The 26,210-nt window shown below is 35.2% G+C and overlaps 1 protein-coding gene across 4 annotated transcripts in view; it reads right to left on the bottom strand.

Moving 5' to 3' along the window:
• LOC150093810 (uncharacterized) overlaps positions 1–26,210 on the bottom strand; it is a 364,154-nt gene that overhangs the window by 194,683 nt on the left and 143,261 nt on the right. For all 4 annotated transcript variants that reach the window (XM_090413165.1, XM_090413166.1, XM_090413168.1 and 1 more), the window contains one exon: positions 3,516–3,583. In XM_090413165.1, the coding sequence (XP_090269291.1) occupies positions 3,516–3,583 (68 nt within the window). The remainder of the gene's footprint in view (positions 1–3,515; positions 3,584–26,210) is intronic.

Genomic DNA, 26,210 nt, shown 5'->3' with positions numbered 1-26,210 from the left:
AATTTGGTCTTAGGATGACTGTCTCCCAAATCTTTGGCAGATTTATACAGCCATACTTGTTGAGGTTTGGAGTATGTTTTAAGGCTTCTGTTGATTCCAGGAACAACCTCTCGGACTTTTAAAAGCTTCTGTGCAGTAATTTTGTTTTTTTCCAATTCATCTTGTGTGCCGGGGTATCCAAAGCATGCCTTCCAGACCCGACTTGCCATAGCGAAAGTGCCAGATATATTTTTTGTGCTCAAACACAAAATATTGAACACAAGAAATATATCCAGCACTTCTGTTATGGCAAGTTGGGTCTGGCAAACCATGCTTTGGATACCATGGCACACAGGATCAATTGGGAAAAAAACAAAAGTACTACACAGAAGCTTTTACAAGTCAGAGGGGTTGTTCCTGGAATCAACAGAAATTAATATGTGTTTTTGTTTTTTTCCCCAAAACTTTGGATTACTGTTTTTTTTTTTAAATTTATATATATATATATATATATATATATATATATATATATATATATATATATATATATATATTTTTTAACTTAGATGGTGCCTAATTAGGACTAGTCTTTTTGTTGCATGCTACAATTACTTATACTAGTCCCACTGTTACACCAGATTACTTATACTAGTCCCACTGTTACACTGTTACACAATCCGATTGTCTCGATACTATAAACTTTGTTTGTGTGCTCTGAAGATGCTGGATATAATACCAGCAAAATATTAGCTTTTAAGTTAATAAATAGTTATTTTCTTATCAATCTGTGTTCGCATCAATACTGTTAAAATCCAATTCAACATGTGCGATGAACACATAAGCCTTTCCACATGGCCTTTTATTGTTGATTTTCATACCACATTTCAAACCAGCTGTTATTCAAATTAGTTAAAGAATTGGAAAGACTTGCACTGGATGTGTTGTTTAGAAGCACATCATCATCTGCATACATAAAGCAAAGAGTAAGTCTGATATCTCCAATCCTAATATCAGGTTTAATACCACTTTCTTGCATAATGCAATTCACACAGATGATGAATAAGAGGGGAGATAATGTGCATCCAGTAAATAACTGGAAAATACGGTGTGGTGCAAAAAAAAAAAAAAAAAAAAAGTACTGAACTTCAACATAACTGAACTCCATAACATACATCACTGGAGTTATTCAGTTATTTATTTATTTTTGTCCATACTGTATATGAGGAATATAGTAAATAGGTTCTAATTTAATTATCTGCGGGGAGGGGGGGTGAAGGAAAGGAACGGGTGCCAAAAGTATATCAGTATTATTATTATCATCAAACCTCCATGGAGTCAAGAGACAGATTGCCAGAGGTCCCACTATCACACACAGTCATCATACCCTGCCTTAAATATATTCACTGTCTCTGCATTTACAACACTCTCAGGCAATGCATTCCAATCACCCACTCTCCATGCAAAAAATCTGCTCCTCACCCCCTTCCCCATACCATCCTTATACAGCTTCCACAGATGGCCTCGTCTTTTCCCTTTGTTTTTCCCCATTGTATGTAAATATCATCCACATTAATCTGATAATAATCCCTTAATAACCTATGTCTTAATCAATCACTCCTCCTCCTTTCACTATCCTCTGCAATTTGCATTTCCTCAATCTGTCTTCATACTCAACACTGCAGAGGCCAGAAATTGCCTTGGTCAATTGTCTCTGGACTTTTTCTAATATCTCCTCATTCTTTTGAAATTCAGGTGACCAAATCTGTGCACAGTAATTCATATGTGGCATAATCGAAGCCTAATATAGTGAATCCATAACATCCTGACTTCTACAAATTAGTATTCTCCACATCATTCACATAATCCATTGTGCTGTCTTCACAATTCTAGCAATTTTTCCTGAAATTTTAGGTCCTTGTCCACAATCAGTACTATAGCCCTTATCTCCACCACTTCCTCCAATATATTGCCACCAATTGATACTTTGTATCCCATTTCTGTTTCCCAAATTTTAAAACTTTACACTTTGCAAAACTGAACTGGTAATCCCAATCACTTGCTCATTTAGCTAGCAAATTCAAGTTCTTTTGCAAAGCCACAACATCAGCTTCATTCCTCATAATTCTCCCCAACTTTGCAGATGTATATAAAGCTATAATTGCCATTTAAACCCCTCCAAGTTAAGTTATTCCTCAAATTAAGTGGTAAATAAATCTGCAATACTGCTGATTGATTTTTGGAACCAATATCTTATTGAAATATCAATGTTTTTCAAGAGTTATGGGAAAAAAAAAACACATGTTGTACATTTACCCAAATAAAACAAAACATGAGATTCACAACAAATTATAAGTGAAAAGAAAGATGCATGAATATCTAGGAAGATATTATAAAAAGTCTCTTAATGAAAATTAAGATGCAATGACTATAATAACAACATATCCAAAAATTAATGTGACATTCAAATTGAATGCACAATCCTAAAATGTTACATAATAATCAACATTATTATCATAACTTGAAAGTTAACAAAATTCCAATTATAAATAAAGGAAACATTATTTCAAATAAAGTTTGAAACACTACATACTATTCAATAATGAAATTGCATTAATAATTTCATTAATGTGGTTATTATAAATAATTATTAAGGTACTAATATTAAGCATCTACTAACCTAATAAATGCTTGATATTAGTACTTTTTTATATGCTGTTTTGGTATATAAAGCTATAAGTTATAGCAATCATTATTATTCATGTTTGTGTGGTTTAATGTTAAATTCTCTTTAACAAAATCTGCTATATAATTTGGTATCTCTGAAATTGAAATAACTAAAAAAGAATAATTTTATCAAACCTTATGGCACTGCTAAATAAAGCAAATTATATTATATGTATTTTATGAATTTATGAACAGCCTATTTTTCTACCCACTGCAGGGTGAAGGCCTCTCCCATTGAGGGAGGTTTGGGTCTACTACTCCCATTGTGATCTAGTCCACATTGGGAGAGTGTAATCCATACCTGGGTGAATGAATGTATGAAGGTGGAAGACAATCACAAACATCCATGCCTATGTGGGATTCGAACCCACAGCCTCTTGGCTGGAGAGCAGATATGCTAACCATTTGGTCAACCAGGCTGGCATATATATATAAACTTACTGATCTTAACAATCAAGAACATGGAGATAGAAATACAAATATTATAATAATAAAATGTGTTTGTTCAATTTTCATTGAACAAACACAAATTCTAACATCTTTGGGAAATGAGCATTAAAATTTTTATATCATGTAATTATAAAATTTGCATTCTGTTCTGCACCTCATAAAATAAAGTACATCCTAATAATTATGTAATAACAATGATTATTCACTGTAATTGAAGTACTGGCAGAGATTAAATACTGTCATTATAATGACACATGAACACTTATTTTCAGTATAGTTTGGTAAAACTGACTTTGAAAATATACTTTTATGCAAAACTGTGATTAAACTGCGAAAATTTAGTAAATAAAAAAAATTCTCACCTCCATTTCCCATCTTCCAAACCCCATTATGTCTTCTTTAACTATAATAGGCAATGGATCTAAACGACCTAAAATATAAAAAGAAACAAATAATAAATTCCATTATAAGATGCAATGACATTCATGTTTCAAGTCAATATTGAATGAAAATGAACATTTTCATTTTTTTTTTTTTAAATCAAGGCACTTAGTACATAACATAATTAATATTCTGAGAGATATGTTTTTAAATATTTTCATTTATAAAAATGAGTCACTTTTATAAAACAAAAATCCATGCCTATATATAAATATGTGTTCTTGAAAGTTAATATACATAATTACAGAATGTTCATTTCATGAAGACAAATTTCTGAAATTTTATGTCCACGTCTGATGATCATTTGGCACATGACAATAATCATAATGTGCATTAAGCAAGTGTCCTTCAACATCCACAACAAACACCATTATAACTAATGAGCTCACTACAACAAGCACTAAGAAGTTCTGACCGAAGACATAAGTTCTGACATAATACTATACTAAAAGAAATTCATATTGAAAGTTTATTTTTCACTTGGTTAGACTATAATAAATTTAGTTTAATCCTTTATCCAAGTGTGAGCAAACAAAGTTTGCGCCTGAAAGTATCTTCAGGACTGGGGTAAAGTGGTACAACACCAGGCAACTCCCTGCAAAGGTGGAGCAAGCTACCTTCCATTAATGCATAACATTATACATATCTGCAAGGAGATGTGTTTTGCATTATGGGAGATACTGAGATAGGAGTGTTAGTAGCTTGCTCCACCTTTGCAGGGAGTTGCACCACTGTACCCCAGTCCTGAAGATACTTTCAGGTGCAAACTTTGTTTGCTCACACTTGGATAAAGGATTAAACTAAATTTAATAAAATAAAAGAGATTCAGTATAGCAAGAGCTGTTCTGTGGTTCCTATGATGATGATGATGCTAGAGTAAGGGGTCGACTATACAATGGAAAGGAGCCCACTTGAAGCTTGTTGATCAGTGATGTATTTCAGTTGGGAAAGATAAAAATCTGTTTTCAAACTAATTTAAAAAAAAAAGACAAATGAAACTAGCTTTGCTATGAAGAACTGATAGCTTATATTGGTGAGAATAACACAATACAGCCTACATTTCAAATGTTTTCCTGAAATGAGCATAACAATGTTTAATAATACTAGTAAGCAAAGATTAATTTCCGAGTACAATTAAATCTAAATTAAATTACATAGTTCTATCAACTGATTGCTTGCTACTACAAATTCGTGCACAATGTATTTCAGTTGGGAAAGATCAGTCAACTGGCCAGCAAAACTGATTTTCTACTGCAGCTGAATAACTGAATCATTACTGTATATCATATGCTGAGATCACAACTAAATAAGCAATTCTGTTTTTCAAATCATTTCAATACTCTTTACACATCTGCATTAAAGTGAGAAATGAAAGATATTTGAGTCTTGATTGCAAAATTCTGGGTGGAATGATGTGTGCAAGATAATATGGATTATTAGAACAATGGATGGAAATGTGTAGTGAACAATGTTATTAACAAACCTTTATATACCAAATCAAAATCAATATGTTAATTTTGTAAATTTGTAAATAAATTTACAAAAGTGTAGCTTGGGACTGTAATATCAAGATGTGTGTAGCATGTTAAGAAATCAAAGTAACAAATGAATTTATTCTGGTGCAAAACAGAATTTTATATACTAAAGCCTATATTAAAATCTTGAAAATCTGAGTTTCCATATCTTGTGGAAATTTTTCTAGTATGATTTATGGAAGAATACTTTAAATGAAGTACTATAAACATGGGTGTTCTGTATTCATACTGTACTGATGTTATGATTGTGCATCACAATCAGCATGCACAGGAGTATGTGAATAACAAAATAAGAACAAATAACATTTAAGCTCAGATAAATGTTCATATATAATTGTCTACTTATGGTTCAAACTAGCTGCACAAACAAAACTGTCTTCTTGTTTATGTTATTATGTCTCAGAAAATACTTTTCAAAGAAATGAAACAAGGAAAGGAAGAAATAAAAAACATGTTTATTTTTTTTTTTGTTCCCCTCTTTTCTTTTCTTTTTTTTTTTTTTTAAGCCTTATAGAAAAGCTTAGCATTGAGAATCCGAGAGAGGGGTGTGAGGATGGAGAGGCAAATGAGAGACTGGTGCAAGACATAAGTAGAGAGGAAGTGGATTGGGTACTGAGAAAAATGAAGAATGGAAAGGCTGTGGGGGCAGACCAGATAATTGGCAAAGTGTGGAAAAGTTTGAGCAGTGAGGGTGTGGATATGTTATGGGATCTGATGAGGAAAATAGCCCAACAGGAAAAGATACCAGAGGAATGGAGGAAAAGTATTCTCATCCCAATCTACAAAGGAAGAGGAGATGTTCAAGACTGTGGCAACTGTAGAGGGATCAAGCTGATGTCACACGCATTGAAGATATGGGAAAGAGTAATTGAAGGGAGGATATGGCACGAAACGAAAATTGGTGAGGAGCAGTTTGGATTTATGCCAGGAAGAGAGACAACGGATGTGATATTTGTGCTAAGGCGATTGATGGAGAAATATAGAGAGATGCAAGTGGAGCTGCACATGGTGTTTATAGACCTGGAAAAGGCATATGACAGAGTGGCCAGGCAGGAGGTATGGAGGTGTATGAGGAAGAAGGGGAGTGTCGGAGAAGTACGTGAGGATGGTGAAGGAGATGTATGAGGGAACAGAAACTCAGGCCAGGTCTAGTGTCGGCATGACAGAAGGGGTTCCCCATTGTCGTAGGGCTACACCAAGGTCAGTTCTGAGCCCCTACCTCTTTGACCTGGTCATGGATGTACTAGTGGAGGATTTCAAGAAGGAGGCACCATGGAGCATGCTGTTTGCCCACGACATTGTTCTATGCGAATTATCCCGAGAGAAGCTTGAAAATACCCTGGAAGAGTGGAGAAAGGTATTGGAGGAGAGAGGCATGAAAATTAACCGGGAGAAGACTGAATATATGTCAACAGGGAGTGACGAGGATATGATCATACGACTTCAGGGTGAAAGGCTAATTTCAGGGAAGAAATTCAAGTACCTTGGGTCGGTCGTCGAGAGGAATGGTGACCTGGAGGAAATACAGCACCGAATAACATGCGGCTGGATGAACTGGAGGAAGATGAGCGGGGTCCTGTGCAACAAGAGAGTGAGTTGTAAGAGGAAAGGAAAGCTGTATAAGATGGTGGTGAGGCCGGCGATGCTTCATGGCGTGGAGACGTGGCCTATAACAAAGGCACAGGAGAGGAAGATAGAGGTAGCGGAGATGCGGATGTTGAGATGGATGAGTGGTGTGACAAAGGAGGACAGGATAAGGAATGACTACACCAGAGGGACGATTAAGGTGGGACCAATTGGCAAGAAGATACAAGTAGGCTGAGGTGGTTCGGACATGTAGAGAGGAAGGGTTAGGAGTATGTTGGTAAACGAGTGGAGTATATGGAGTTGGAGGGAAGGAGGAAAAGAGGCAGACCCAAGCTCAGGTGAAGGGATAAGGTGACAGAGTATCTTAGGGAGAAAGGATGGAGTCCGAAGGATGCCCTGGACCGGAAAACTTGGAAGAGGAAGGTTAAAGATCGGTGCGCTGACCCCGTTTAACATGGGATAAGGCATAGTGAAAGAAGAAGAAAAGCTTAGCATTGGTAATTATTCATATTACCTTTTTAATTCCTTCCTTCCTGGTATAATACAGACAGAAGGAATAATAGAAATTCATGAGTAAAAAAGCACACAAAATTTCATATCTTTAAACAGAACAATATGAAACAATGGGGATTTAAATATTGTGACTAAGACACTGTTGTGATTAAACACCTATGGAAATTAAAACACTTCAAACAATTGTGAAAAAATAAAATGTGATAAAATCAGATATATCCAAGAAAAGTGCCTCATAATCACTAGAAAAATGGCAAAAGCATGTTAACAGAAAATGACAGAAAAGCGTAAACTAGTACTACAGGACCAGCTGGAAGGAGGAAACAGTGGAAAGACAGATTGCAACAACACAATGTCACAAACAGGCCTAAGGTAAAAGAGAAGAACTTGGACGTGCAACACCAGGACAAATTAAATATGATAATTTATTAAAATGCTGATATGCTGCTGGATTTCAAATGAGTATTAGATATTAGGTACAAAAGCATCTCTCAATGAACAAAGCACTAATCAAATACTTATGGAATTTACAATTCAAAATTATAATAAACAACAGAATTAATTTTAAATTTTAAAGGAGGATGCCAAAACATATTTTGGCATCCTCCTTTAAAATTGTATTTTAAATTAGTCCAGAGCCATTTGGCTGAGTCTTAACATGACTATTTCCAACTTTTTGGTGAATTAATGTGGTTACACCTTTTGAGACTAGGGAGTGTCTCAGATGCTTCCATTTGTGAATGCTAGTTTAGTAGTATGCTTAATTTCTAGCTCTTCATCGTACCAGCTTTTATTCCATATTGCACTTCGTATTCTGCAGATTCCCCACTGACAATGCAGTTGATGTTTTCCATGTTCTGTCATTAGATGTCCAGCAAGAAACTTTTTTTTTGTCATCTGCCTTATCCAATGACAAAAAACAACTCTCTACTGCTTCCTTAGTAGTCTTTTATGGCCACAAGCACAAACTAGTCTCATTGTCCATTTTGAAATCCGAAACATAACAATTAAGAAATTGGAATTAAACCAACTAAAAAATAAAATATCTAATTGAATATGAAATATGAATGAAATAATCTAAGTAAGCATGACCGACTGAAACAGATGGTTGAAGAAAACAAAAAAGAAGCCTGGAAAGCTGGAATGAAATACTGTAAACCAAAGAAGTTAACTAGAAAAAGATATAATTTGAATAAGTATTCATGAAAAAAATGACTAAAAACGGGAAAAAGAAAGAAATAACTCAATACTAAAGACAATACAGACTATAAATCAATCTACAAGAATGAAGCTTTATAAGAAAAATTAAGAGCTGGTAACAACAACTGCAGTTTACAAAAGACAAACAACACATTACTCACTATTTATGTCTAATTGATGATTACTAAATAATACTTTCAGAAACAGCATAAAAAATGATTTTCTTATACTGTTTGTTCTTTAAAGAACTAAATTTTGAAAACAAGAGTGGCATTTTGTATGCATACCATTCAACACGTTAAGTTTACTGACAGTGTGAACTGAAACTGTGTTATGCCAGGAATTAAACAGTGAGATTGTTTACACCTTTATTTCTGTTCTTCTATTGCCAAACTTTCTTTCTTGGAAGTGGCATGACATGAATTCTCAACAATTCAGCAAAATAAAAATTCTTGTTAGAAATAAAAATATTTTGAATAAGCTCTTAAAAATGCACAGAACCAAAATGCATACTTTATATGACTATCCCCAGCCAAATACAAGGGATGGATTCCTGAAAGTTACAGAATTCTCAACAATTCAGAAAAATAGAAATTCTCATTAGTAATACAAACATTTTGAGCTCTTAAAAATACACAGAACCAAAACATGTATTTCATAAAAATCCTTTCCAAATATAAGGTTTAGGTTCCTGAAAGTTACAGACAGTGGCAAAACAGTGGTTAATAACATTTTGCACTAATGGAAAAAATGATGTTTGGGAGAGTCCATGGCTTCTGTCAAACTGAGAATATGTGAAGATCATAATTAAGGACTACCAGAAATTAAACAGATGATATGCAAATAATAAGGATATAACAATATATAAAAAGTTGCATAAGCCACACGACAGCACACCAACCTAAACGGACACATGATGCCACTGTGCCCATATATATATATCAGTGGCATCATGTGCCATTTAGGTTGGGTGTGCTGTCGTGTGGCTTATGCAACCCGAGCTACAAAATTCATATCAATTTGACCATATGATTGCATTTTTATCGATGCATGAAAGTTTTAAGAGGGTATCAGTGCTCGCCTTGATTGGTCCAATGCAATTAATTGTAGGATAACTTTGAATACTTTAATTTACCAATTAATATAACTTTAAATATGGAAAGCATAAAGGTCAAATGAACAAGAACTATGATTGATGTACGCTGTTTATGTGAGATGCACAAAATTTTTACGCTTCATGGTGAGATTGGATTATCATTGGTAAATACTGAAGTGAGACATGGATAATTTGAATTTTCATATGATTTTTAAATACAGTCATATAATACGCAGAGAAAATGGAAAAAGTAATCACTTGGGAAATTATTATGTTTCCAGATTGAACCAAAGAAAGGCTGAAATAACTCATTTTACTTACTTATTATACACAGATTCCAACATCAAATGACTATAATCATAAAATCCGCGAAAGCTCTGGCAGAAAATGAGACATTCAGTACATCGTCAACACTGTTTCCCCATTGTAAATATGGGCAAAAGTTATAAATTTATAGAAATTATAAATATATATTAAAAAACTTGTCTATATCGGTGCCATAAACATGTCAGTTCACACTTCAAGCATGTAAAACAGATCTTCATTTTTGGCATTTTAGTTCCAAACAGTCTTGGAGTCTCCCAGCTCAATCTACTTTCTCTCACTTTGTCGCATCTTGATGTTCCATTTATCCATTTTAGCATCCTCATCTATGTTCTTTCTAATTTTCCTCCTGAATTCTCTTTGTTGTCCATGTCATGTCTCTGCTCTGTACAACAAGGCCAGTCTAATGGTTGATTTATATATACTTGTTTTTACTTTTTTTGGTAGATTTTTGGCACATAACACCCCTGACCATCTTCTTCTATATAGTCCAACTGGCCCTAATTCTTTCTCTGACTGCCAAGTTACATGTGCCTTCTCTCTCTCTCTATGGTTGATACCAGGTATCTAAAATGGTCAACGTCTTAAGATACCAACCTTTGTACTAATTTCTTCATGTTCTTCCCTCTCACTAACCATTACATTACTTCAGTTATCCTAGTATTTATCTTTAGACCTGTATCCTTCAAGGTATTTTGCCACTCTATAAAACTCTTTTGGGCCTCTTCTACAGTTTTACCTCTGACGGCCAAGTCATCCGCATGTAAAACAGATGAAACTCAGAAAACAAAAACAGTAACTCATGACAACTTTCAATTGGATTGTTTCACAACTAATCAGTCACTAATGACTTCTGGGTGCTACTGTCTCGGAACACACCCTACCTCGCCTTCTAGACCATTTTAAACCACTAGAACACTAAGAATTTGACATGTTGTACCATCTGCTTAAAGGGCTCAAAGGTGTTGTATTTGTGACCGCACACCTGGTCTATTAACCAATGTTTAAGCATCGAAAAGTGTCTTCTTCATTAAGCATTAGTAATTTTTAATATTTAATTTTAGGAATCACGAGGCCAGGAAACAACTTCTTTAACAGGAATAAATGCAAAAATATAATATCGGTGATACTGAAATTTCGTAGATGTGCAACTACATACCTAGCACACTCAGAATATTTGCTCCTGATAATATACATATATAATTATTATTATTGACCTCCAAGTGGTCACAAGACTCATCACTAGAGGTCTATCTTAAACAATGAAGTCTATGAAACATATTCTCAACAATTCAGCAAAATAAAAATTCACTTTCTTGGGTTGAGTCTTATATTTGTTATGCAATTGCTTGCCTATTTCTTTATACTTTTTCCCCCCATTGCGTCTTTTTTTTCATTTGCAGTTTCTGTTTGAATTCACTATTCATCCACTTTACATCAAATTGTTTTATCTTTTTAAATTAAGGAATACAATTTGCTATTGCTATTAATAAATATTTCTTCGCTAGCCCCAATGCACTGCACTGCTGATATCTTCTCTCCCTTGTAATTCTTCCTTCCATGTAATTGTCCCAAACTGATTTCTAAGATTATTATAATCATTTGTCTTATAGTTCCACACAAATTTTTCTCCTTGATTGTTAGGCATGTCTTTTCATCCAAGTCATGGCTATATCACACCAGTGGGGTTATAACATTAGCATCTCAATTACAATTTGATCCTTTGATGCCAGGGCAAATCCATAACTCTTGATCCTTGTTTTCCCTCTACTTCATGTTGTCCAAGACTTGTATCTCTTAAGAATTCCAGAAAGTTCATTCCCTTAATACTGTAGGCTATTTCCTCTGTCCAATTTATACTGCTATAGTTAAAATCTCCAATAATGATCATTCACTTTAAAAAGTGATCTACTTAAATATTTCCTCTGGTCTATAGCAACATTCCACTAAATATACTTTCAAAAGTATTAGTGCCATTTTCTTCCAAATTCTCCACTCTGGGAGGACTAAATAAGTAACATTCCACCACCACATTTGTCTTTCTTGTCATGCTAAAATACTATACCCTTCTACTTCTATTCCTATCAGAACATTATTTTCTGTCAACCACATTTTTCACTGATTCTAATAATCTTTGCACAGGTCAAGGCTATCAAATGCCACCAATTCACTTCTTCTATGCCTGATACTCCTGGCATTTGTATAGAGAAACATCAATACATTCTCCATTTCTATACCTATTATTCTTTCCTCAATATTCCATTTGATTCTGAACTATACCATGCATTCTCCCATATTTGATACAAACACTTGGTCTGAATCCACCTTCCATTTTTCCAATCTGTTTAACAAACCACAGTGCTTACATATTCTTGAATATCAAATAATCTTCTTTTCTGATATCTTTGTTTTTAATTTAGTTCTACCACTTATACCATATGTTCATGTCTCAAATTTTTCTTGACTCACTCATATCCATCATCATCAATTTCATGATATGTACTCCCACAGGGTGTTCTGGTCACTATAATGGCACTACAGAATTAAGTTTACATTATTATTAATTTCCTATCCACAATTTTCCTCCAAATCAATCTATTACTTGTGAGATATAGTCATATCTAACATTCTGTTCTTCTAAGGCACTTCTGAACGAATCAATTCACCTAGACCTTGGTCTTCATCTGGGTCTCTTTCCTGCCATCTTAGCATCAAAACACCTGTTTTATGCCAAGACCTTTCTTCATCCATTCTATTTAAGTGGCCATGCCACCTTAGATTAGCTCTGCTCACACATTCTTGATTGCTAACAATGTCAACTTCCTCTCTAATATCTTCATTTTTAATATGATTCTGCCATTGGTTCATTCCCCTAATTTTTCTTTGAATTCTCATATCTAGTCTCTAGTCTTTGATCAAGTGCATTATTTCTCACCCAACTCTAAGATCCATAACTTAAAATTGGTTTAAACACTGTCTTGTATACTGCTAGTTTGGTGTTTTGGCTAATTTCTCTCTTATTCCATATAAATTTATTCAGCTGGCTACCCACCATACCAGCTTTGCTTATTCTGTTTTTTATTTCCAGATTTAGCCTGCCATCTTCACTAAAAACTATGTCTAAATAGCTGAAATATTTTACTTGTTCTACAGGATCTCCATTCAGAATGCAGTTGAAGTTTTCTATGCTCCTGCATATTTTCATGCCAAATTTGAATCCTGGAGACTTGCACTAGACATTTTTAGCAGTACAACATCTGCATAAAACAAAGAGCTAAGTTTGACATCTCCAATTCTAATATCAGGCTTGATGCCACGTTCTCTCTATAGATGATAAATAAAAGTGGAGATAATGTGTATCCTTGTCTTACTCCTGATTTTACATCAAACCATCTTCTTGTATTTCCTTCAATTCTAACCTCTGACTGACAACTTGAATATGGACTATGTAGTGCTGTGTATAATGTTCCATTCACCCCATATAATTGTTGTGTTTTGAAAAGCTTTTCTCTGGGCATCTTGTCATATGTCTTTTCCAGATCTACAAAACTTGAGTACATATCCTTGTCCTATTCCCACAATTTCTCAACCATTTGTCTTAAAGTGAAAATCCGATCTTGACAATCACTATTTGGCATGAACCCAGCTTGTTCTCCAAGTTTCTCTTTCACGATTTTTCTCAACCTCTTTTCAAGTATGCTTGCATAAATTTAACCTGGAACACTTAGTAGAGAAAGTCTTCTGTAATTCTTACACTGTTTTATTCCCTTTTTAATAGATGGGTACTATGAGAACTCTACTCCAATCAATGGGAATTCAACATTCTGACTAGGCCCTCTGAATTATGCAGAGTAGCCACTGCAAAACTTTTACTTTGAAATTAATTACTCCAGACATCTAGGATATCCTTATCTTTAGTTTTCACATCACCTTTATCATCTTTTACAGTATCTTTCTTCTATTCCGAAGCTTCTTCAATAGTCTAACACCAGAACATTTTGTTCAAAAATGTTCTGAGTGTTAGACTCCACCAGAACATTTTACCACCTTCCTGATATTTATTTTCTATATTCTTACCCAAGTGTTCCCATGCCTTTTGTTTAGCTACTTTTACACAGAGCTTAGCTCTCTTACATTTTTCTCTGTATTTTTTTAGGATATCTGCATTTTACACACATAGCTTAGCTTATTCACTTATATCCCTGGCCTCCAATATCATATATTTAATTAGTTACGACAAAAATACGAAATAAAATACTTCTAATCATTATACTTGCTTTTGTTCATTTGTTTCTCATTTTACATCAATTTAATCAAATGACATCCATCCTACCAGCCTTAATTTTCAACTTATCTATTTTAATTTATTTTTGACTGTATACAAAGAGGAATTCCAATTTAATGCATGTGCCTGTTTCTAAATTCCTTATTGTTGTTCACTGTTTGCACTGATAATGTCTTATGATTTGGGATTTGGGAGTGTTGGTGGATAGGGAATTGAAGTTTAGGGGGCACACATTGCAAAAGTGACTAAAACAGCTCACCAAATCACTTGGCTTCTGAAAAATACTTTAACATGCAGAGACAAACAAGTTGTTGTTCCTCTGTATCGAGCCTTGATAAGACCCCATCTGGACTACTGTGCCCAGTTATGGGCACCAGGGTTTCTTCGTGATGGGGAGGAAGTGGAGAGGATCCAGAGACGAGTGACCAAGATGATAGCAAGTCTGTGGAATGAACCTTATGAGAATAGGTTGAAGATTTGTGGGTTGCAGAAATTGGTCGATAGGCAAAGGAGGGGTGATATGATTGAGACATTCAAATTACTGAAGGGTTTCTATAAGATTGATCCAGAAGATATTTTTGAAAATATGACTGGTGGTGGGAGGACTAGGGGCCATGAATGGAAGCTGGGCAAGAGCGTGGTTGACAAGGGTGTTAGAGCTAGGTTTTTTACTTGGAGAGTAGTGAATGGGTGGAATAAGCTTCCAGAGTCTGTTGTGGGTGCTATGACCATGAATGAATTCAAGGCAAGGTATGATAGATACTGTGTGAATGTCGAATAGTTGTTCTTGACATGATGTTAGGGCCTCCCTCGATGAGTCTGTCGACTCCTTGGAGTTGCCCGGAACAACAATAATAATAATAATGATGCATTAGAAGAGACACTGCAGAAGAAATTTAATTTTTACTTAAATTTACATGTGTGATTCTACAGTTATGGATACTCAACAGGTCTCGTTATACAAAAAGAGGGAAATAAAAGTCACTGCTATATTATCATAAGTGATTAAATGAGGTTACCTCAGCACGAGAGGATTGTGAAATGAAGTGCTATAATTATTTTTATTAAGAGAGACCTCCAGGGAGTCAGGAACTCATCGAGGAAAGCTACACTATTTGCACTAGAGGTCATACCTGTTCTTGAATTCATTCACACTACTTGCACACACAACATCCAATGGCAATCCATTACAATCATGCACCACTCTATGAGAGAAAAATCTAGCCCTCACCCCCTTCTTGATAGCATTCATTCTCAACTTTCAAGGATGCCCTCATGTCCTTTCCCCACCCTCAATAAAATGAAAATTTTCATTTACTGAAATTCTGTATAATCCTTTCAGAAGTTTGTAAGTTTCAATCATATCACCCCTCTTTCTCGTGTTTGCTAGTCTGCAGTTCCTGCTTTATAGTTCAGCATGAACCTTTTCTGAATAGAACATTCATAAACTTAGTCACTTCCCAAGTGATTACTACATGATCACTGTCACCAACTGGAGGCAGAATAGTTATCCTTAATTGAAACCTTCTCTGACACTATAATCAGATCAAACACTCTTCGACCATAAGTTCCTTCTGTCACATGCTGATGGAGAAAGTTGTCTTACAACAGCTAAATAAATTGGGTTTCATTCTTCTTCTCATGCGATTTCACAGCTATCCAATCAATGTTTGGATAATTAAAGTCTCTCCCCCCCCATTATGATTACTCTTTTCACACCCATCGTATTTATTTAGTGATACATTTCTCTATCACTAGCAACCGATGCACCAGGTCTGTAACAACACCCTACTATATATTTAATCTTGTTAGACTCCACCTGACACCAGATGACTTCAAACTCACTTCTACATGAAAAATTATTACTAGTATTGCAGTCATAAGTCTCAACTTATGACTGCAATACTCTAGCTGGATTCAAGTACAGGTAGTTCCCGCCTTTACAAATTAACTAGTTCCTGGTGACCATTCATAAAGCGGGAGTTTATTTGCCTTAGGAATAATGCTATAAGTGAGAGTTACATTCGTAAGAAGGAACATATAAAATACAAAATGAATATTAAATGATAAGAAAATAACATATTTAAAACATAAGAAAAATTTTAAATTAAAAAAAATAGATTCTTTGAGAAAAAAATTAGCTCATTTCTATATTACCGGGTGAATCCACAGATGTCGAGCAGCAGATATATTAGAAAGCTTCAGCATCTATTTTTTTCAAAGAAGGCCTGAAGTGTCATCTGCTTCGTTGATTTTCACCCTTCTTTTCGTTTAAAATAGCTCAACAGTAAGCAGAAGCATTATTCATTCCGTGGGAAAATTTACTAAATTGTTCAGTCTGAATCTTGTGATTCAAAGATTGCTCGAGTTTTTTCGATAAGCTTAAATGCTTCTTCTAGGCCTTTTAAAGTGACAATCCAAGTTGCAGCTTCATATTCGTTATCTTCTTTGTCTTTTTCTTCTTCAGTTCTTTCTTGTTCCTCCAATTCAAAGAGATCATTCGGTGAGAGTTCCATAGTGTGAGATTGAAACAGCTCATTAACATCACCTTCCGAAACTTCCATTTGCAACTGGTTAGCCATACCTAAGATCACTTGAGTTTCAGAATCTTTGTTGGATCTTCAAAGCCTTCGAAATTATCATTAAACTGAGGACAAAGTTAATGCTCTCATGGTTGGCAGGTAATAGACATATTTAATCGTTGAGTTTGGTCGCTTATCCAAGCAGTTAACAGTTGTTCCACATGAGGAATTATACCGACTGTTTCTTTATTACGTAGCCATGTAAACTGCATAGATTGAGCATTTTTTACTTCTTTCAAATATTTCTCTTCATCCTTTAAAATGGTGCCAACTGTAGAAGCAGAAAGAAAAAATTTCTCAGAAAGAGCTTTAACAGTGCTAACTGCTTGATGGCTGGTAATAATTTCACATTTTTACTCTAATGCAATTGCTTTTCTTCGTTTCTTTTGCTCATTTTTTGAACTGTTCCTCCTTTTTGTTTTAAAAGTGAAAAGGTTAAAAAGAAAACAAAATAAAAAATCTGGTGTAACTGAAGAAAACTACAAATCACACACTTATGTTGCGAAGGCTCATGAGTGACCGAGGCTCGTTCTAACTGACCATTACGTCCTCACATACTGCGCAATTCCCTGTACATGCCCCTAATCACCTTTGCCGTGCACAATTTAAAATAAAAATTCTGATCCAAAAAATTTGTAAAGGCGGGAATTCGTAAAGTGAGAACTACCTGTAATCTAATATCATTAGCAGCATGCCCCCTCCTCTCCTATCCTGTCTATCCTTCCTAAAAATACTGTATCCTTTGAACTTGATACCAGTTAGTATGTCTGCTTCTGATAATCAGGTCTCACTAATTCCTACAATATATTAACCAAGGCAACAAACTCTACTCCTCTGTTTCTGATACTCCTAGCATTCGTGTACAGATGTAATAAGTTACCTGTATGACACAGTTCCTTAATTATGCAGAAATCTTTACACATGCTTGATAGGTCCAAACCAGATGAACACAGAATCGTTCTGTCTTCATAATAATTTCCATAATAATAACCATTCCACCATTAACACAGTTACCTAACATTGTTGCTCTTACACACATATTCTCATTTCTCCCATCAGAATTCAGTTCCCCCCAACTATCTGTGTTAGGTCTCATATTAATTAATAATTTTTCAAGACTCCTGACACCAAACACATTCAAGTGTAGGTGTCCCTCTTATACAAATCCAATCTTCCCTCAAACTCTCACCACACATCCAAAAACTCGCATTCATTCCTTCTACACAGCTTACATTATAATTAAATACACAACCTGAATTATAATTAAATAAACTTTTTGGCAATTTAAATAATTGTGACACATGATAGTGGACTTGAGCGGAAGTTTCTTAGCTGTATTTCTAAACATGCGGAAACACGAAATGAATGTTATTGAACATTGCTAAGTGCTCAGCTGTTTAGGGGAGTAAGAAAGGAATACAGCACGAGAAAAAATGTGGGGTTGCTGTATCTTCAATATAAGAAGACGGTACAGAAATTAGAAGAAAAGTTGGAAATGGAAGAATAAGAAAGAATATCATTTTATAAAGAGATAAGTGTGAAGTTTATTGTAGTAATTAATCGATATTGGATTTGTTTCAGTTAAAGCTGAAATGGAACTTAATTTCCAGTTCATACAGAAATGGGCCCAGTAAAGTTTGTTTTATTAAGAATTCTCACTCTGATATGCGATTTCTAATTGCATATCAGATTGAGAGTTGATGTGGTTTTAGTTATTTCTTCAGAAGCTTTATAGAAGGCATAGTTATTCTGAAGTGTTAAAAAGTTTTCAAGAAGAATGTTGGGACTTTCATATAGAAAGTTAATTCATTTTAAAGTGATGATATTTAATATGGTTTTTAGCAGTTTATTCAGTGAAGTTTGCTGCTACTTTCATATAGAAAATAAAGTTACTGGAGTGCAATGGACAAAGACAAGATATGTTTTCTTTTCAGAGTTCTGTGATTTAGGATGCAAGAAGCGTTTGCTTTCTTATGTGCTGTCATATAGGGAGCAGTTTTGTTTTGTGTTTCTCCCATGTGAACTCAAATAGAAATAAGTTTTCTGTAGGAGGCAAGAGATTAACTTTTGTCCATGTGGGACAATATCTGTTGGTTTATGTGACTTAAAGGAAGTCATGCATATTAAATTATTTTTCTTGTAGTAATCTGGCATAGATGAGGAATACTTGCATAGATAAGTTGTGTTGATTAGATGTACATATTTGTGTTATTTGTAAATTAAAGATATTTATTTTGGTTAAAAAAAAAGCGAAGACTCATTCTCTTAATAGGTTTAATGAATTAATGGGTTAAATAAGTTAAATAGGAATTAAAGAGGTTATGTTACAAAAGCGGTATCCTGGAATATGAACTTATGTGCAAGCTAGATTTGGAGTTTAGTCTCAGTGTTTCTTTTTGTTTTGAATTTAAGAGTGTTTAACCAGAAGCATGTGGAAAAAATAAAATAAAATACACACTTTCCCATTCATACATAAATATAAATAATGCCCAACAAAATCCAGCAGAGCTGCTATGGTAACAGCCAGTCTGGGAGAAATTTTAATCGAGTTCAGCAAAGCAAATGGCAGCCATTACTCTGCAAACAAGTTTGTGAGATATACACAAACAATCTATACTGCATTAGTCAATGGTCAACAAACACAGAAGGCCAAACTCTATACAGAGAGTTTGGCCTTCTATAAGAATTTATGACAAGCTACAATGCTGAGGTAATCCTTGTAAACAAAACACACTTATGATCAGCTGAGATGCCCAATATTGGAAGGGGGGGAGGGTAGCACAGCTATATTTGTCAAGCTCAATATAGAACACAATGAAATTGTGAATCTTGCCACTACCAACATACAAATTGGGGGGGGGGGGGGGGTCCAAACTTCAAATGTAGGTTCCCTGAAAATATACTCCATATATACGAGGGACAACCAGAAAGTAAGTTCCGATGTGCTGTTAGAGAAAAAAATATATATACTTACAAAAAAAACTTTAAAACTTTATTGGAAATTAAAGTAGACATCTTTCACTACTTTTCTACATAATTTCCGCCATTGTTCAGGCACTTATCATAACGGGGCACCAAGAGTTGTATACCTTCATCATAGAAGGTTGCTGCCTGTGATGCAAACCACATATTGACTGTTACTTTGACCTCACTGTCGTCTTGAAACCGCCGGCTACCAAGGAAAGATTTCAGATGTTTGAACAGGTAAAAGTTGCTTGGTGTGAGGTCAGGACTATATGGGGGATGATGGAATTGTTCCCAGCCAAAGGTGGCAAAAAGTTGTTGTGTTACACCGGCCGTGTGTGCGTTATCATGAATCAAAACAAAGCTCCTGGTAAGCATGGCACGTCATGGATCGCACGATGCAGTTTCTTAAGGGTTTGGCAGTACATACTCGTATTGATTGCGGAGCCTTGACCCAAGAAGTCTACCAGCAAAATTCCTTGTCTGTCCCAAAACACAGTGCACATGATTTTCCGAGTGGAAACCATTGTCTTCAATTTTGTCTTGACTGGTGATGAGGTGTTGTTTGGATTCAGAGGTTGCGCGCGACACCCAAGTCTCATCCCCGGTGACAAGTCTGCTCAGGAAAGCATTGCTATCCTCATGGTAGCGAATTTCAGCTGCTTTAACATTCCTCGCATTCAAGAATCAGATAACTGACCTAATTTCAAATGCGGCAGGCAATTCAATTTTCTCAGACATTATAAACACATACCTAGAAGTGTATGCACTGCGAGAATGTCTGAAAATGGCACCAACGCCTTGATAAGGAATCAACAAACTTCGCACGCATGTGCACCATTGCAATCGCAGGGCTGCAGTGAAAATATTTAAAAACGGAACTTACTTTCTGGATGTCCCTCATAACTTGTCCAAGAAACAGTTACTGGAAGCAGATTTAACTGAAATTCTAGACATATATGAGGCAGTGATAGTAGCAGGAGACCTGAACGCTAAGAACATAGCTGGGAAGAGCAGCACTACAAAATGAAACAGTAGAATCTTCAATAAATTTGCTGTTGACAAAAACACTATGATTATAGGAAATTCAGAACCTATGTACTATAATGTTGCAGGACTTCCTGATGTCCTTGACATAGCAATACAGCAAAATATCGTACATCAATACCAAATTCAAATCAAATGTAAACAAATTCCTCCTTTCCCAACCCACCACCCATAGACAGTACTAATGTACTATAGGTTGACCAACCAACCAACCTCCTGTGTATGGGCTCAACATAAAAAAAAATAAATAAATAAGTGCAATGGATGATCTGAAGCACTGATCACAACCCAGGTTTACTCCAGCCGGGGTCACAACATGAAAATATCCCAGACTGGGTACCAACCATACTGAACAAACACAAATGACCGCTCTACACGAATCTGTAGTTCAATTTCCAACCATTGATTCACAGGAAAAAAATCAACTCAATTTTGAGCTTCGAAAAGCAGATAACTGCATTAACAGCTACTATCACAGATGTGCCAAGCACAAACTGACTTTCAGATGACATAAAAAACTTGGCCTGTAAAAAGAATGGAGCAAAGCCAATGCCACAGAATGCTGACCCCAGAATACCAACAAGCACTCAACCAGGCTATACAGGAAATTAGACAGCCACTTTAAAACTATCAAAATCAACTGTCAGAGACAAAACTTCAGCCTTTAAACACAGAGAACCAGACACTCTGAAAAATGACCAAACCCTTATGCACAGACTGTAAACCTCTCCCACCAATACATGGTGAACATGGTCTAGTTTACTGTGATGTAGACAAAGTTGAAGTTTTTTTCTAACAGCATAGAAAAGGAGTGTAGTCCATACAGATCTAGCCTTCATCAGAAAAGTACCCACCTAGGTAATTGTATGCTAAAATGCAAGATGCCATCCAACCAACATCATCTGCTGAGGTTCATGAAATCATCACCAATCTTAAAAATAGGAAGGTGCCAAGCACAAATGGAATTTCTAACAAAATCATCAAATGTCTGTCTGCAAGCCGTAATGTAGATTGTTGCTAGTATTAATGCAATATTAATATATTGCTACTTCCCAGCATAATGGAACGAAGCCAATATCACAGAATGGTAATGATAAATCAGCTTGCTTTCTTGCCTAGAAAAAAATAATCAAGAAGGTAATACTAATAAGACTGCAGAAAGTCACTAAAGAATTAAATCTCATCCCCAACGAGCAATTTCTTTCCACTGAATAACAAGTTCTCAGAGTCATGGAAAATACCAGCACAGGATTCAAATGGAAGCAGCACACACAGAGGCAATCTTCCTGGATGTTGCCAAAGCATTTGACAAAAATATGACAATGAGCTTCTTTTCTAACTCCTGCAGGCCAAATTCCCACTAGGACTTGTCAAACTTACCCAATCAAACCTCAGAAGCTACAGGGAATTAGAACACAAGATCACAGCAGGGCATCCCTAAGGGCTCTCTCTCTCTCTCTCCACTATCAGCACTGCTTCTTGTCGTCTAGGTATCTGACATCTCATGTGCAATGGCCTGCTCCCTGCAGTCTGGGATAGCAACCAAAAAACTGCAACATGCAGTCTTGGAATTAGTGGAATGGTTCAAAAAATCATGAATTGATGTTAATGCAGACAAGAACACTGCAGTGCTATTCACAAGAAGATGAGGGTACCTGGAGGGCAAAGTTGTAATGTTTGGTCCCCATTCTATGGCAACCAGTAGCCAAATATTTAGAGGTACAATTAGATAAAGGGCTTTGCTTCACAACTGATACTGATCATGTCTATTCCAAACCAAATAGGGCAGCTATGCTTACAGAATCTATAATTGTTATATACTGTTACTAAATCGTTGTGGCTGTCTAAGCACAAATCTGTCTGCTCCTATACAAGATGCTAATCAGGCCAGTCCTGATGTATGGCTCCCATGCAGTCACACAGTGAATTCAAAACGTTACTAAACTACAGATAATCCAAAACAAATGTTTATGAATAGCATTCAACACACTAGTTAGTAAGAAACATTCAATTACACCGAAATCAAAACCTTCCTATGTGAAAGAGCTTCCAAATTCTTTGCAAATGTTGCCACTACTCTAACCCGAGGTAGACTACAGTGAGCATGATCCTGCAAAATACAAACATCCTAAAACCATACTGGGCAAAGAATTTGAAAGAGCTTCCAAATTCTTTGCAAATGTTGCCACTACTCTAACCCGAGGTAGACTACAGTGAGCATGATCCTGCAAAATACAAACATCCTAAAACCATACTGGGCAAGGAAATTTTTTAAACCCACTGCTAGAAACCTAAAACGGAAGAGCCAAAGGCTCAATAATATCCCAAGTCCATTAGTCTACCATCTAGTGATAGATTAAAGCAAACAAATATCTCATGACAAATGTCCCAGAAAAAACCATAGAGAACAAGTAGTTTAAAATAAAATCTCACTAACAGTCAGTAGTCCATAATGGGCATGCTAAAGTGCTCAATAACATTCCTGAATCAAACAATTTCAGTGCAAATCCGATAAAGGGACAAAGGACCACAAATCCATCATGCCAGAACAGTTTACAGTTAATCTTGATATCTCTTCTGGATCTGTCTCCCACTGATAACATTTAATGTTTGTCTTTGGGCTTACTTGCTTCCTGGGGAATAGCTTGGTGGCAGGCTTGGTGGTTCAGTTTGTGTTCAGTTGGTTCAGCTTGGTGGCAGGCTTTTTCCTGTCACTGAGTGGAGAGTTAATTGACTAGATGATGAGTTTAGTAGTTATCCTTTAGGGTCACTCAGTGAGATTTAATGATCTGAAAGAACACCCAGAGTTTTTGGAGAGGTATACCCTCCCCTTTAACAGTACTGCAAGGTCAAAACTGGTCTAGGCAGTGACCCTGCATATAATGCATAGTATTATAGATGTTTGAAAGGATGTGTGCTTTACATTATGGGATACGGAGGCAATTGATGTGAAGTCATTAGCTTCTAGATAAAAGTAGCCTAGCTGTGAAGATACTTCTCTCACACACACTTTGTTTGCTTGCACTTGTATAAAGGATTAAACAAGAATATCATTTCTTGGCAGTTTTAATTTAATTTGATAAAGCAGACTCTGTAGCTAAATTTTTTACATAATTCTATGACCATAAAATAGCAAATGTATTTAAAAATAACACCATTTTTGTGGTCATATGGTACAACACGATATAAATATTTACCTATATGTCTAGTTAAGCAACTTGATCACATAATAATAGACTCCACAGGCTAATAATGAATGTGATAAATTAATTTTATGTGTGCATGGTGCTAATAAATAAAAATGATATACAGGTAACCCTCGTATAACACGGATGTTAGGTCCAAAAAAATGGCGTGTTATATAAATCACGTTATGCAAGACTTAGATCATAGAAAAAGTAGGGTTATGTTCTAAAATCGTTTTTTTTTAAGATTATATAAACAATAACATATCCAACAAAAAAATATTTTTATTTAATTCAGATAATTCACGTAAGTTAGGAAAACATATAAACTATGAAACAAATACATAGTATAAAATTATAAAAAATTATAAATTGTACATAAACTTCATTGCACATAATATATAAATGTTTTAGGCAAAATAAAATAAAGTGTATATTTTAATCATCATCACTCTCTTCAAAACGAACATTTCATAGATGTTCTTTATTTACAAGCAGCCGGACGTCATCATCACTTGAAATCTCTTGGACATCATTTGTATATAATTCTCACTGCATACTTCAGCTGGTTTAGTTATCAAGAAGTCAGTAATAAGACCTTGCTTACCACTATGCTGCAATTTTTTTTATTAAGTTCATAATACGGAGCTAAACAAATATCCAATTGTCTCGTGAATTTTCTGGAGCACTCCATTAAGAGATCATTATCCATAAAATAATTTTCTTGCCAAGTCCAATCCTTGTGCTAATTTCTTTAACGGATTCATTACAATCAGAATCTTTGGGCAGAACTTTCCCTGCCATTTGGTTCAACGTCATCTATTAAATGTACCAGTTTCTCATCATTTAAATCTATTTCCCCATCAATTAATTCACTATTGAAGAGATTGGAGCACTTATGAAGAAGTTTGTAAGGTTGAGTCTCATGTGCTGATCGAAACGAATGTATCTTCAGTCTTGCTCAATTATTACCTTGGCAGTTTACAGTGGGTGCGTTTATCCCTATTAACAACCGTGTATATCACAAAAGCACTCTAAGTGGCCATTACTATAAAAATAATTTTTTTTACATAAAAAAAGCATTACATATTGTATGTAACTCACCAAAAAATAAAGTGCTCAGCTTGAGATTAACACATTCATGATTTTTAATGTACTTTCCTGGCAGAAAATGAAGACAATTTTCAACAATAAACACTTTATATGGTAAAAAATTGACATACATGCGTGCTAAAGAGTATTTCCTCTAATATAAATTCGCTACTTATTACTACATGCACGATACGGGCTGACGAAAATAAAATTTGATTTTTAAGTCGAGCATTGAAAAATATATAAAAAGATAAAGCGCTACTACAGTTTGTAGACTATCTTATATCGAAACCACATTGTATAAGTACCGCATTCAACAAGGGTTACTACAATTTGTAGACAGTGTTATATCGAAACCGAGTTGTATAAGTACTGCGTTATACGAGGGTTACCCGCAATTTAATTTCTTAATCTGCATGAAATTTTATTAGAGCAGATCGTTCATCCTCCAAGCACAGAAAATAACAGATGATGGAATGTTTCAAGTCAACAATTTTGAATTTATGTGAAGAAATATATTGAATTGCATTAGTTTCCTTTTGCAAATCCATTTATTTTGTTTCCTGAACAAAATAAATGGATTTGTGTGAGGGTTGTTTGAAAAGTTTGGTAAATTTCCAATAAAATGCAACATAATTTGTTCATTCATAGCAGGGTCAGCACGTATCATCTTTTTCATGACCCCATGCAAAATTTCAGCTACGTGCAACGCGTAGTTCTCGTTTGTCAAACATTTAAAATGACTATGTTTTTTCATAAAAATGGAGAAAAACAAGTTTCGTGCAGTGATAAAACAATTTTATTTGAAGAAGTGGACTGCCGCACAGATCAAAGCCAAGTTAGATGCAGTTCATGGGGGACTCTGCACCAGCATTAAAGACTATTTATTTTTGGATAAATGAGTTTAAACATGGTCATAAGTCCATCAAAGATGAAGCGCACTCCAGACGCCAGACTGAGATCACTACAAAGGAAATGATTGACAAAATCCATGGTATCGTTATGCAAGACCACTGAGTGAAAATATATGATTGTTGAGATTGTAGGCATCTCAACTGAATGGGTGTATAACATCCTGCATGAAAAATTGCACATGAAAAAGCTGTGTGCACGATGGGTGCTGCAATTGTTGACTGTCGATCAAAAACGCATGCGAAAAGACATTTCAACGGATGATGTTTAATTGCAATTCGCAAGATTTTTTGT

The sequence above is a fragment of the Typopeltis vanoorti genome, chromosome 23 (genome assembly GCF_054136105.1).
Source record: "Typopeltis vanoorti isolate ZY-2024b chromosome 23, IOZ_Tvanoo_1.0, whole genome shotgun sequence".
Taxonomy (NCBI): domain Eukaryota; kingdom Metazoa; phylum Arthropoda; class Arachnida; order Uropygi; family Thelyphonidae; genus Typopeltis; species Typopeltis vanoorti.
Note: the sequence above shows the minus strand (reverse complement) of the source record. Positions and strands in the feature narration are given on the sequence as shown.